We start from the raw sequence: 15,436 nt of genomic DNA on the forward strand, positions 1-15,436 counted from the left end.
TAGCAACTCTTTAATTTAAATAGGAGTTGAACAACTGTACCAAGAGAATCTAAAATCCAAAGTCTCTCTTGGTGGGTTCAAGCTTTATTTCATTGGGGATCAACCACACATTTATTAATCTTCTCTTTCAAAGCATTGCAGTCACAGAGGATCAGAACTCATCCTCGGTGTCCTTATCTAAATTTTATGTAGATTTTTAAAATTTTACAACTTAAATTTAATATAGGGAATGAGTAATGTACAGATGTATAATGTGAAAAGCCCTGGAATGAGGGGAATCAAGCACGATTGCCAATGCCTAGCTCATTGAAAATTTTATAGATTTAATCTCGTCCTCCTGGAGGACAACATCAAAGGAGCAATTCAAGCTTAACTCTTCGGAGCTGAAGAAGGCCTCAGCAGTAATATTTTAAATGAAGTCTGGCCAGTTTTGAAAGTGTTACCTCATTGACACTTTAAGCTTTGCCACATTCAATTCCTACCTTAAGGCCAGTTCAGAAATCCAACCGGGTATTGATCCAACCATCATTGTAATACACCGTTGTATATTGTGAATGATTGGTTACAAGCTGCTCAGATATATAAAAACATATACATCTCATACTGCTCCCTTAGACTTTCCTGTCTTAATGATGAGTCTCTTTGGTGCACTGCTGCTGCTCTCCTCATAAAATGTGTGAGCTCTAGTACAAAAAGAAGCTTGGGTTCTCCAAACCCCAATCATGTTTGTGAGCAAAAGCTCCATTGCAGGTTACATCACACAACCAATCAGAGTATGGACACTATTGGGGTGGGGATCAATTATTGTAAAATTGATGCTTGTCTCTAAAGATTAGGACCCACATCCCTTCAGGGCAAACTGCTGATAGCTGTCTTCCAGTACCGTTACCCGAGCCAAACTTAGCTAAACTACATTGGTGAAGGTTGATATGCAAAGCTATCTACACAAATCAAATGCAGACATGTTCAATCCATGTTAGTTCCAAAGACATGACAATATATTCATAGATTCCAAGGCCAGAAAGGACCACTGTGATCATTTAGTCTGACCTCCTGTATGACATAGGCCATAGAACTCCCCCAAAATATCTACTTGTGAACTAGAGTATACCTTTAAAAAAATCCAACTTTGATTTAAAAATTGCCAATGATGGAGAATCCAGCATGACCCTTGGTAAATTGTTCCAATGGTGAATACCCTCCGTGTTAAAAATGTACACCTTATTGCCAGTCTGAATTTGTCTAGCTTCAACTTCTAACCATTGGATCTTGTTATACCGTTATCTACTAACTGTTTAACTACAAACAGTGCATATGTAAATACATAAACAGCACAGTTATGCATAAGCTGGGTCTGGTACAGATTTGTCTGTACAGTTTACTGAATTGCAGTAAAATACTGTAGTGGTAAAACATGGCAGGAAAAGATATGGAGAAAGTAGCCAAAGAATGAAAAATTTTGTCCGTTATCTGTGGCAGAGGTGAGACTGGAAACGCAAAATATATAAAATTCAATTAAGCCATTGGACATGGCTTGTATTCTTTGAGGAGCCCTAAAGTGTTTTTAAGAACATCGTCACTTGTATGAAATTTGTAACTTAATTCTTTACATTATTACAAATTAACTATATTTTCACAATTGGCTCAGTGAATAAACTTAAAGCAAAAAATTATCTTGCAAGCAATAGCAAAATAATATAATGGGGTACGATTTATTGGGTTACTCTAAAGGTTTTGGCTCCAAAGCCCCAATGGTGTGTATTGTCTGAACATTTTGGGGTGTACTTTTGGGTTTTGGGACCTGGAAAACTTGTTTGAATAAAGTGGTATGGCATTTTTCTATCTAGCAAACAGTTTGCTATTCTATAATGATACACTTTGTGTAGTACTTAATTAAATATGGTCTCAAACCAATCACTGAAATCCAAACACCTTAATTTTTTTCTGGGTCAGAACGTCATAGCTTTGATACAAAAATTAACATGCTATTTCATATCTGTTTGGTAACACTTGAGTACAATGCACAGAGATTGACCTTCACCATTTTTAAAGGTTTGATGTATTGGCTAGGGTATGGAGAGAAATATACCAAGTAAGAAGGGTGTTTTTCTTATTTGCAGCTTTTATGGGTGATTGACTAGATTAGATAATTTGTAATACCTGCAACATAATTCATTTCAGTTACTGGTTCTGTGACCTATGAGAAAATTCTGTGTTTTGTTTTGTTTTGTTTTTTTTGCGTTGTTTTTGGTACACGAATATGTTGTGGCTTGAAAATTGGAGAGTGCGCATCGTATGTTGGCAGGATGTGCTGCAGCTTTTTGCACAAATTGTGTCCAGAAAGTGTTTTCAGTACAGCGAGCCCCAGGAGGAGTAATTGGCCTCTCTAATGATCAAAACTGAATATTGAATCCGTCCATAATCTGTGTTAAGACAGCAGCAAAGGTCTAACCTTAAAACAACCTCTTCCCCCACCCCCACCCCAATTCAGGATGACATCAATAATTTTTCTCCCATAGAAAAATGGCCAGTGTGAATCATAAGCGTCCCCTTTTTTCTGCTGCTTTGGGGTTTTTATTCTTTTGCAGAAGCTATTCATTTTAAATGGACTTCCCACACAGACCTGGGCAGCCTCACTCATCTATATCTTGGGCTATTTGTTCATATCTTTTGCTTTAACAGCTTTGTTGTGAGAGCTTTCCTTTTATTCAAAATGTGTATCTTGGGTACTGTCAGGGGAGAACTTCTGGAAAGATTTCCCTTGGCATTATCAGAACAAGATTTTCCCGTTTTAACAATCTTTTTATCCATTTATCCACATATTTCTCTTACTTCATATCTATTACTGCTTTTGGCAGAAATAACTTCTGCTGCCAACAATTGTTTGCTTCTTAGAAAAAAAAACTGCTAAGTAAATGTTTCACATTCAAAAAGTTCTCCCCAAATATAACTGGATGATGATTTCTCTTATCAGTCATAATTATCTGTAAGCATTTCTGGAGCACTTTTATCATACCCTGTAATGTATGTTGTGCCACACACAAATATCTAGTATTGTTTTGGATCAGAGTATGTATTATCAAGGGATACGCTAAACCAGTTAGACCCTGATCCATCAGATTATTGTAAGCATGTGCATAACTTCAAGCACCTGATTAATCCTGGTACGTCTACTCTGGAATAAAAGATCTGTGACATAACTGTAGCTGGCCTGGGTCAGCTGACTCGAGATTGGGTTGTAGGGCTAAAAATTGCAGTGTAGACATTCGGGTTTGGGCTGGAGCCTGGGCTCAGGACCCCACCTTGCCTTTTTCCAACCCTGCGTTGACATACCCGAAGAAGTCAATGAGACTCTCAAGTGCTTAGTTACTCATATGCATAAGTGTCTTTCTGAAACAGGACTTGAATGAATATAATGTGAGAACTGATAAATATTAATTAGCAATTACATGGATTTCAATTTAAGGTTTTCATAATTGAAAAGAATGACTTTTTTTCTAACTAGAACATTTTCTAACTCTTCACTGTTAGAGGTCTATGAGCCGCAAATTTCTGTTCTGAACTTTTATGAAGTATGGAGTATGGAAGGCCCAAGATGGAGTTCCAGATGTAACTCCTATCTCTAGTTGTTGCTGAACATGGATATTGTGGTTTTGCCTAAAGACTACAGTTAGGTTGGGTCCCATTGAGCTAGGCACTGTGCAAACACATAATGAATGACAGTCCCTGTCCCAAAGAGCATACAGTCAAAAAGACAAACGTAACAGGTTGAAAATGCAAACGAGTGGGCATGGGAAGGCTTGGTGAGTCAGGGTAACAAACATAATAAAATCTGCAAGTTCTTAGTTGCTTGGTCAGTAGTTGTGAACACAGCTTTCTGCCTGCCTTTAGCCATTATGTTGCACTTTACTGAATGTATTTTAAATTTGGCTCAGACTCTCAAAAGAGCTTAGCATGTTGGGTACTGTGCTCTTTAGAAAATTTGGCCCGTGTTACATATAGTGGATTGTTTTTTCCTGCATAGTTGTTGATAGTCTGTGTGAGCATCCATACAGGAAATGAGCACCAATTTAGAACACATTTACTTTAAATGTGATCTTACAACTAAGCTTTTCCTTTGTTTATTTAAAAAACAAAAAATCTCCTCCATTGGAATAAACTCCAGGGTGGTGTACAAAGAATTTAGTGGTACATTGTAAACTATTTCAAAAGGCGAAATAAAGGAAGATTCAGGAATGCACTATAAACCATTGCAAATAAAGAGCTTTATCCTTGTGTTTGATTGAGTTGAAGTCCCTCTCCCCCATTGACTTCATGGGAAATTTCCATTTTAAAATGGGTCATATTTAAAAACTGCATGATATGGCCGAAAATATACATCTAGATTCGTAAATATAAAATTGTCATCTCTTTAGCATTAACCTTAAGAAATTTGTGTTTGTCTCCTGATTGTAATAAAATATTTTCTTACTATTGTACCAACACTATGCAAATAGGGATATTACAGAGCTACTTCAGGGCATCCTTTTAAATTTCAGGTTGTTCATTTCCTTGCACAGTTTTCCTTATGTGGAGTTGTGCTTTCTGTGTAGTATAGCATGTAGCTCATGTTACCACTGTCACCGAAGATAAGCGTTGTTGGTTTTTCTGCAGTATTAGCTTTTGGAAGACTGCTATGATGGGTTTATTACTTCCTTCCTTCTTGACAGATGTATATTTGTCTAATTGTATTTCTCATGGGCTAAATTTGCTCACCCCAAACTGCTGGTAATTGGAAAAACTAATCATATTTTTAAAAAAGAGTAGCTTAACGTATTAAATTATCACTGAAGATTTCTTTGGCTATTTATTTTTAGAGTCAACAGGTCAACTGTATTCTTTAATACTAAAACTGCAATGATGAAAATCTTCTGTTGATGTTTCTTAAGTTCAAAAAGGAGAAAAGGAATCCCACGTGTCTCAGGGTTGGCAAAAATTAAGTTCAAATTTCAGTAATGTTCAGTAACAGACACAGATTTATGCCTACCCAACCTCTCCTCAGTTCTGGCCTTGGGAGCTAAGTTTCTAACAGGCCATAATAATGGGCCTTTAAAAGTAAACAGGCACTCCTTGTTGCTAAATCCTTGTCAATGCCCCTCAACTCAGTCCAGATGTTGAAAAAATGTTCCTGCTTTAATGTTTACCAAGTGAACAACCCTCAGCACCAGTGCAGTCAACACAACAATGGGACTACACAGGTTTCACTGAGAGCATAATTTGGCAAATAGAACTTTTTCTATGAGAGAGAGAGAGAGAGAGAGAGAACCCAGCTTGACTCTCAGATCCAAGGCTGAATTTCAGGGCTGGCAGTTAAACTAGCAAATTGATCATTTTCTATAAGGAATCACTGAGGCATAAACAGTAGGTCCCCCACACCATGTTATTACTTCTAAGAATAAAATTTCACTTTTGCTGAAGATTTAAAGCAGTTTTGCAGTTAAGTACAACTTCCAGTTCTAAAAATGCGTCAGGTTTCCAGTAGTGTAGCAATTAATATTGCCAGTTCTTTCAGAAATGCACAAATGATTGAAATGGACTTTAAAAATGGAAAATAAACTGGAATTTTACAAATTTTACTGATGTCATCTTGAGCTGATTCATTCTCTCTTGGTAAGGGGTGATTTATAAGCCTTACTTTGAACAAGAATTCCTAGAACCACTCATTGGGATTAACAACAGGACAAACCATCTTACTCAGTAAACATCTTAAAGTATATTGAATATTAGACTTCAAATATAAGTACTTCCCAATTTACAAGATCCTTGTGACTTGTCACTTAAGACAGGGTCCCTCTAACCCAGAATCTCTGTTATCTTTCCCAAACAGCATTCCCATTAGCACAATCTCCTCAAAGATATCTATCTAAATTGCCCTGACCATCTCTCACTAACCCCAGGAACTGTTAAAGATTACGCATTAGCTCCAGTCTAGTCCATCTTCTGTTTCCTGGGCAACTCTTCCCTGGTCCCACTCTTCCCTAGACCGTTGTAGTTCATGGCTCAACTCATTATTGCTGTGGCTACCTTGGTAGCATTTTAGGCAAATCAAGCCAACATCAGTCCGCTTACCTCGGATTTCCCACTAGATGTTACTATGTTGGATAGACTCCGGGGCATATTACAATACATTCACTCATTTGAAAATGTGTTAACCTATGAATAATCTTTTAGGAAAGATGTGGAGCACTGCACAATTACAAATATGGGAAAATCTGTAGTAAAGGTCCAGGGTGTACGGATATGTACCAAGCTTTTCCAGTCCTCTTGTAGTCTGCGAGGAAGCCTGTGCACCCCATTTACAGACAGCTCCTCAGTTTGGATATCCATGGAAATGTATATATTTGTCTACACTATTACATGGATTTTTGCTGATGGCAGGTTACTGCTGCTTAGAGTTTTTTTTTAATTTACTGTCCGTTTTCTGTGACAAATTATTTTGATTTTTGCAGGATAACATACCGTACATTTTATTTAGGCATGGTTGTGACTCCTCCCATATTTCTCCAAACCATACCCTCTTTCAGCAAATACTTTGAGTGACTATAGTGTAGGCATGTCAGCAGTATATCAAATAGAAAGAATAGCATTTGGAGGCAAACTTTATAGTGAGTTGATATGTTTTTCAGCACAAAAGCAGTGGTGGAAACATATTGCACTTAATTAAAAGAAATTTGATGCATGAATCAGAAAAGAATTTGGCTCAGTCCCCTGTAGCTAACTGTATTGGGTCTGTAGAATTAACCAGAGTCAAAGTAGGAAAAGCTTATTTTCGTCAGTAAAGCAAGCAGATAGAGCTCCAAATATGCTTGAGGAATATATATCATTGAGTAAAAAGGTGTTAATTTTAGTCACCGTCATAAACAAAACCACACTTAAGCTTACAGCTTTTCTTTCTTTGCATGTTTTTTACATTTTTTTGTTTTCCATTACATTCCAGAGTATTCAAACTGTTTTATTTTACAATAATTGTCCTGAGCTGATGTCATGCTCATAACTATTATGATCTATGTAGTTTAATATATTTATTAATATGTAGCACTTGTAGAACATCGTACATCTTCAAAGTGCTTTATGTATATTAACTAATCACAGCACCTAGATAAAGAAACTTGTAGCTGGAGAAACTGATACAGAGATATTAAATGACTGCAGAGTCACACAGCAGTAAGTGGCAAACAGAACTAGAACCTCAGAGTCTCAGGCTAGGTCTACGCTACCTGCCTGAATCGGCGGGTAGAAATCGACCTCTCGGGGATCGATTTATCGCGTCCCGTCAGGACGCGACAATCGATCCCCGAATCGACGCTCTTACTCCACCAGCGAAGGTGGGAGTAAGAGCCGTCGACGGGAAGCCGCGGAGGTCGATTTTGCCGCCGTCCTCCCAGCGGGGTAAGTCGGCTGCGATACGTCGAATTCAGCTACGCTATTCGCGTAGCTGAATTTGCGTATCTTAAATCGCCCCCCCCCCCCCCCCGTAGTGAAGACGTAGCCTCAGATCCCTAGTCCTGTTCAAACTCCTTTAGACCATGCTTAGTCTGAATTATGCTTCAGCTTTGCTCCTAATAGATGTACAATAAAAAGAATTGCCACCATCCTAACTGAATGCCACAAACTTTTGTATGATATTCTCTTCTTTAAAGTTTGCCCTTTGCCCTTCTGCTGTAGTTGGCATAGGAGGGGACCTTTGGGAGATCACCCCTTGCCAAAGTGGGTTATAAAATTTAAGTGGAGTTAGCCTCCTTTCTCCAGAAAAGAGAAAAGGTGTGTTTAATGCAGGCTCTTTCTTACAGACTGTGGAATTTTGTTTCCTTCTTTAGCACTGATTGAAATTACATGAAACTTGCTCTTTTTTTAAAATGTGTTTATCAAATAAATTCATTCACATGCCAAGCAGATTTATTTATTTAACTTTTATTTTCTAGTTGGGGAATGGCGGTCAACGTGTATTCTACCTCTATAACCCAAGAGACTATGAGCAGACATGACATCATTGCATGGGTTAATGACATAGTAGCTTTAAACTACACAAAAGTCGAACAACTTTGTTCAGGTAAGATATTATTTTAAAATACTGTATATTCATAAAAAAAGTGTTGAATCTAAAAATCTGATTTTATGAAAATGTATACCTCTAATGCTGTCTGTGTCAGAGGATAGCTCTTTTGAGGAAAGACAGTCTGAAAAATGTATCCAACCATGTATTTTGTGTAGCTGAGTTAAAAATGTGTTATGGAAGGATAAGGTTGTTTGAGGAAGCAAAATGAATGCAGAACATGAAGAGTCTAGATAAAGCTGCAGATAAAATCTAGTAATAAATATGATTAAGCAGCAAAGGAAAGGAATGCAATAGAGAATTTCTGTATTAAAAGTATAGTACAGTTACTGAAGAAAGTAGCTTTAAAACATAGGTACAAAACTGGGAATTATATTATCTGAAAAGTGACAACCTTAGTGAAAGCAACATTATACACTAATGGAATGGCGGGTACCCAGATGAATAAAATACTCCAAGAGTTATTCACCAGTGGTAAGTGTCCTGAAATCCTTGTTGGAGGGCACACACAAAAATCACAGAAAAGTGGTGATGTGAAATGAAGTGGGACATAGTGGGTTTGAAAAAATCATCATTTAACTGCTGCAAGATGTTCCTAAAGTGTGCCAGGCACGTCTGCTTATTTCCTCTGCATATATGGCAGGCCCTTGCTGTAGGCAATGAGATCTAGGAATAGAGAAGATGTTTTTAGGAACTCCATGATTTAATAGAAGTGGAGGTTGCAAGCTGTCTGTAAAACAGCAGGTTCTGTAACTAGGTTGCAGCTAGGAAAGTGGAAGTTATGGGCAGTGAGCGGTGTCAGATTGCATCATAACTTCTGTTTGTAGTTTTTCAAAATGAAAAGTGTTTCTGTGAAGGAGAGCTAATAAGATCATTGCTCCAAACTCTTTACCTGGCATGCTGTGACTTCATATCTGCTAAGACAGTGCTTTGAGGGTGCAGGACAACTGAATCCATGTAACCACTTCATCAAAAATTAGATCCATTGACCAAGTTGAAATTTTATTGTAAGAATGATGATCCTCTTAGATATTTGATTTTTACTTACCACTTCTTCTGTAGATGTCCATCTCAATCAGATTTTCATGAAAGATATGGTACATCGTGTCCTCCAAAATGCTAGCTTACTGGGTACTGGAACAAATTATTGAACAATTAGTTTATAAGTACCTAGAGGATAATAGGATTATAAGTAATAGCCAGTATGGATTTGTCAAGAACCTCTGACAGGGTTACTGGACCAGTGGATGGGGTTGGGGAGGAGAAGGTCTAGGCTTGATATAGCTTGATTTTAGTAAGGCTTTGACAGAGTCCCATGTGACATTGTCATAAGCAAAGTAAGGAAATGTGGTGTAGATAAAATTACTATAAGATGCTGCATAATTGAGTGAAAGACCATACTCAAAGAGTAATTATCAAGGGTTCACTTTCAAACTGGGATGATATCTAATGGGGTCCCGCAGAGGTCTATCTTGGGTCATGAACTAATCAATATTTTCCTTAATGATTTGGATGATGGAGAGGGTATAGTTATAAAATTTGCCAGTGACACCAAGCTGAGCGGCATTTCAAGCACTTGGTAGGACGAGATTAAATTCAGTGAAGACAAATGCGAAGAACTACAGTTAAAAAAAAATAAATAAAAAAAATCAAACCCCCAACTACAAAAAGGGAATAACTGGGTAGGCAGTAGTACCTTTGAAAAGAATCTGTACGTTACAGTGGATCACAAATTGAATGAGTCAACAATGTGATGCAGTTGTGAAAAAAGCTAATATAGTTCTGGAGTGTATTGATAGGAGGGTTGTATGTAAGACATGGGAGGTAACTGTCCCACTCTTCTTGGCAGTGGTGAGGCCTTAGCTGGAGTACTATGTCCAATTCTGGGAACCACACTTTAAGAAAGATATGGACAAACTGGAGAGAGTCCAGAGGGGAGAGTAACAAAAATAAAAGGTTAGAAAATATGACCTATGAGGAAAGCTTTAAAAAACTAATCAAGTTTGGTCTTGAGAAAAGAAGACTGAGGAGGACCTGATAAATCTACAAATATGTTAAGGGCTGCTACAAAGAGGATGGTGATCAGTTGCTCTTCATGTATACTGAAGGTAGGACAAGAAGTAATTGGCTTGATTTGCAGCAAGGGAGATTTAGGGCAGATATTAAGGAAACTTTCCAACTATAAGGATAGTTAAGCTTCGTCATTGAAGGTTTTTAAGAACAGGTTATACAAATGCCTAACAAGGGTGGTCTAGATATACATGGTCCTGCCTCAGGGCAGGGGGGTAGACAAGATGACCTCTTGAGGTTACAGCCCTACATTTCTGTGTTTCTAAATTATCTGAATATAAGCTCCACAGAGTAGTCAAAACAATTAAAAACTGATATGAAGGAACAACCCACCCACTTGCAGAAATCTGTCCACTTTGCATACATAAGCAAATTTCACTACAGGACTTGTGAAAGTTGTGTTGCTACAGTACAGGTCAATGTAACTAATATAGTTGCTAAACATAAGATGAGTAGTTAAAAAATATCGCGTTGTAGCATGTTATTTTTGCTGAACCGAGATCTCCTTGGGTTGGTTTTTTTGTAAATGTCTAATTGAAGCAAAAACACTACACCTAGCTGGTGTTTTAATTAAGTTTCATACATTTGTCTGAATATTGCTTTTGGCAAATTGTTTCAAAGTATTGGCATCTAACTATATAATATGACACAATAAGGTACATGAGGATAGACACCTGCTCCCCAAACTTCCAGCATTTATCACTGTTTAAGACAGGAAACACAATGGACAGGATGAGCTATTGATTAGTTCCTGTATGACCATTCAAATGCTTCTGAAATGTCTGAAGTTAAGCTTCGAAGCTAATACCCCATCATCTTGAATGTTTGCAGATTTAAATAAAAGCTTTCATGATATAATTCCATAACCAAAAAGGAAAAATAGTTGATAATTTAGAATAGAAGACAATTTAAATGTGGAGAATGCAGTGAAAGTTAGAGATCTTAAATCTCTAAATCTGGATTGTCCATAGTTGGTGGGGAAAATGCCATGAATTCATTGTCCTGTTTTATTACACATGAGAAATTCTCATAGGAACTCTTTCTGTGTCTTCAAGCAAGGATTTTAGGGTGTACCACGGGAGGAACTGAAACAAGGCTGCCTTATCAGAGTTCTCATCCCCACCTTTTCTGTACTTAGTATTAAATGAAATCTAGGATTGTATTAGCTTTCAGATTCTGTCTTTGTATATTTTTTCCATTCTCCATGTTGTTTTTATATTCAAACATTGATAGACCAAATTGCTTTACATTTATTTACCAATTCAGTTTGAGATTTTAGCTTTATATTTTTTTCTCAGGCATTCTTATTCTACTGCCTAAATGCTCATGTAAGAATCCAATCAAGGATTCAGCCTTGCATTTTTTGGTATGAGAGAGTTCCAAGTTTCTACAGTCCAAAAAGATCTCAGTGTCTGAAATATTGACACTGATTCAGGTTCTCGCAAACAATTTTCATAATGTGGACCACAACAGTCTGATGGACCACTTCCCTTGCCATTTGTGATTTCACAGACCCATCTCCCTCCCCAGTCCTCCGCCCGTGTTATTAAAGAAAACCCCTGTGGCAGCTACAGTAATTGTTTACATGGCAAAGTAATATTAAGGAAGCACTTGCTGTATTTTTTTAGTTGTCTTTTAATGCAGTTTAGCAGATGAAAGCAAGAAGGCAAGCTAGTACCCTGTGACCAGCGAGCTGTCTGTGGACCACCAACAAGGGCTGCACGGACCACAGTTTGAGAACGGCTGATCTAATTCATTCATTCTAGCATTCTTTTGGCCATCGTTCCTTAATGCATTTGCAACCTTCATGCAGCTTAACATTAGTTTCCATAAAATATGAGCATTTCTGGAAGACTTCAAAGGGAAGGAGGATGTGGGAAACTTTGTAACACTTGGAAGCATTTCACAGTATTATAGTGAGCTACAGAGCGACTAAGATAACTGGATTTTATCGCCTAATATAAAACTGTAAGGGCATTTTGCTTTCTTTAATAAAAAAAAAGGCATTAAGATTTGTAATGCAGTCTTATGCATTTTCAATTTGTGCTCATTTTTGGCAACAAGAAGCAATCCAAATGCCAGAAAAAGCTGGGGTCAAATAAAAAAAAAAAAAGGAAAAATCATCTACTGTTTGAGTGCAAAACACTAAGGCCCCATTTTGTAGAATGATGAACACCCTTGGCTCTCACTGATGCCAGCTGAAATGATGGCACTCAGGTTCTGCATACACTGGAGTAATGCATATACTTCAGAGACAGTTTTAAACGTTTTGAGTATAAAGGAAAAACAATAGGATGACACTGTGCCTTTAGGTAAGCTTTTGAGTTCTAAATAAATATTGCAGTGAAAAGCTTCAGGTGACAATTTTTAATGGAAGGAAGAACAGCTAAGGCCACTGGAGTCTTTCTTCATTTTTCATTGCTGTTAAGGAGTGGTATGAATAGTGTATGTACTATAGAGAGACCAGCTTGTTTCCCAGTAGCTGGTTAGATGAATAGAGCTAGGATGAGAAGCAGCAAAGGAAGAGGCTGCTTTTTACAATTACACAGTATTTGTATTCATCTTGAGTCTTGGATGTGTTTTTGTCCTTGCAAAGTAGGTCGAGTGCCGCGTAGTGTCCCCTGTGCTTTCAGAATGCCTGCTGTAGTAGTGAGGTGCCAAAAGGACTGGGTTATGGATGAATTCAGCCCTGGAGAATCTAAATTTAGTCTGCAGCTCTGATAATTTAGCTTTGACAACATAGACAAGGAACACTCTCCAAATATATAAAAGCCTTGGAATTATCTTCACTTTGGGGAGGTGGGTATTTTGTCATTCTTGTTCTCTAGCCAAAAAGGTTGAATTGGTTTTGCATTTGATTGTTGAATTGAATATGAAAATGTGTATCTTCAACTACATGTGTCATTATAGCATGTCAGTCTACTGTCATAATGTTCTCCTAAGGATCTAGAACATTGTAGACTGTCATTCCTCTATACCAAACAAAAAAACCTAACAGGCTTTAATGAATTTGTATCCCTAGACGTAGCAGCCTTATTTCTAAGTTACATTAGTTCAAATGTAAGGCAAACTCCATTGTCATACTTTTCCCAAGGGTCAAGTTATTTTTGTAATGAGTAAAAATAGGTTTTAAATAAGATTTATAACTAATCTGTCTTGACTAAAATTGTTTTTCCTCCATGGTGTATGCACAGTTGATTGAGTTTTTTGTTATAGGGTCGCTTGTGAATGTATTGCTGTAGTGTTGGAATGTTTGTTCTAAATGAGTCATGCAAGGCTATATGAAAATAGAGAGGACTTGTATATAAATGAATTATATATGTATGTATACATGTGTGTGTATAGAATAGATAATTCTCTTCCTTGTCTTTAATGAATGCCAGTCCACATTGTAAAACAAACACACAGTTTGACATTTGGAATTTTTATACCATGCCACTTGTCTTCACCATGGTATCTGCAAAGTCTTGATCAGGAAACTTATTTCAAGTGATGAATAGCTTGGTTAATCTGCATTTTCTTTGCTTGACTGTTGATACAGTACAAGTCCCTTCCACTCTGAGGACATTTCTGGTCACATTGCAGATAAAATTGTTGGTACTCAAACTGTTTGCTTTGTCCATGGATGCAGAGTAACATCTGAATAGGACAAAAATTAGGTCATTACAGCCAGGGTCACTTCTGGAGGTTTTGGATGTGTTGGGAGAATTTCATGCTGCATTCTGTGCTTTGGATCTTTGTCTCTCCTGACTTGTGGAGTCCAGTGGGGAAGTACTAGATCCTTTGCTGGTGAAGATTGTCTCCATCTCCTTTGAGTAGGGCAGGATGCCAGTTGCTTTAAAGGAAGTACGTGCTGGTCCTCTGTTCAAAGAAAGTCTCTTGCCACAGACAATCCATCCAACTATTACCAAGTGTTTTCAGCATAATACTCAGCTTCCTATTTCTCATGCAGTCCACAGGGTGCTGCTGAATGTTATTCTCCTTGTGTCTGGAACCACACTACTTGAGACAGCCTTTCCCCTGGAGGTTATTTTGCCACAATGGAAAATCAGTGGAGGTGCTTGAGCTAAAGCTCCTTCAGTGTTAACACAAAGGGAAGTGTCAGCCAGGCTCTTCTGTGGGGAAACCAACTTTAGAATCTACTCCCCTAATACTTCCTTTGGTCTGATGCACACAAATTTGTTTACCTTCAGAGCATGCTGTAAAGACCATGTTTGAGTAGGGCCCTACCAAATTCACGGTCATGAAAAACTCATCACAGACCGTTAAATCTGGTCCATCCCCGGTGAAATCTGGTCTTTTGTGTGCTTTTAGTCTATACTATACAGATTTCATGGGGGAGACCAGCATTTCTCAAATTGGGGGTCCTGACCCAAAAGAGAGTTGCAGGGGGGTTGCAAGGTTATTTTAGGGGGGGTTGCAGTATTGCCACCCTTACTTTTGCGCTGTCTTCAGAGCTGGGTGGCCAGAGAGAGGTGGCTGCTGACTGAGGGCCCAGCTCTGCAGGCAGCAGCACAGAAGTAAGGGTGGCAATACCATACCATGCCACCCTTACTTCTGCGCTGCTGCTGGCGGCGGCTCTGCCTTTAGAGCTGGGCTCCCGGCCAGCAGCCACCGCTCTCCAGCTACCCAGCTCTGAAGGCAGAGGCACTGCCAGCAGCAGAGCAGAAGTAAGGGTAGCAGTACCGCAACCACCCCTACAATAACCTTGCAATCCCTCCCCCCCCCCCCAACTCCTTTTTGGGTCAGGACCTCTACAATTACAACACTGTGAAATTTCACATTTAAATAGCTGAAATCATGACATTTATTATTTTTAAAATCCTATGACTGTGAAATTGACCAAAATGGACTGAGAATTTGGTAGGACCCTCCTTACGAGCAAGGCTGAGGGTGGCTGGGGTGAAGTTTACTCGAGGATTCCACAAGTAGGAAGAAGTGTGTTTTGCTGTCTTGTTGTTGTATACAAGAGGGGAATGTGCTTGTTTTGCTTTTAATTGATGGAAAAGGATACATAAATATTTGGGTACATGTTGATTAATGTGTTTATTTTAAGCCAAATAAATAAGATTCCTATGTACACGCTATGAAAGCCTGTGCTGTGGGACCCTTTTAGACCAGTTCTTCCCAAACATTTGGTTGGCAGTGCAGGCAGAACTGAAACATATTTCAGTATTGTTCTCTAATCACATTGCAACCTTGCAAGGTCAAGGCTGTAATGTGACTTGAAAACATGATTAAAACATAGTTTGACCCTGTCTGCGCTGTGAAACT

The 15,436-nt window shown here is 38.3% G+C and overlaps 1 protein-coding gene across 5 annotated transcripts in view; it reads left to right on the plus strand.

Annotated features, from left to right (window-relative positions):
• Positions 1 to 15,436, plus strand: part of MAPRE2 (microtubule associated protein RP/EB family member 2) — a 144,332-nt gene that overhangs the window by 80,202 nt on the left and 48,694 nt on the right. For 4 of the 5 annotated variants that reach the window (XM_026661941.2, XM_026661949.2, XM_024192850.3 and 1 more), the window contains one exon: positions 7,962 to 8,089. The exons of the other annotated variant lie outside the window; for it this stretch is intronic. In XM_026661941.2, the coding sequence (XP_026517726.1) occupies positions 7,969 to 8,089 (121 nt within the window). In that variant the 5' untranslated portion in view covers positions 7,962 to 7,968. The remainder of the gene's footprint in view (positions 1 to 7,961; positions 8,090 to 15,436) is intronic. 5 annotated transcript variants of the gene reach the window in all.

This window comes from Terrapene carolina, unplaced genomic scaffold (genome assembly GCF_002925995.2).
Source record: "Terrapene carolina triunguis isolate 2854851 unplaced genomic scaffold, T_m_triunguis-2.0 Scaffold58, whole genome shotgun sequence".
Taxonomy (NCBI): Eukaryota; Metazoa; Chordata; order Testudines; family Emydidae; genus Terrapene; species Terrapene triunguis.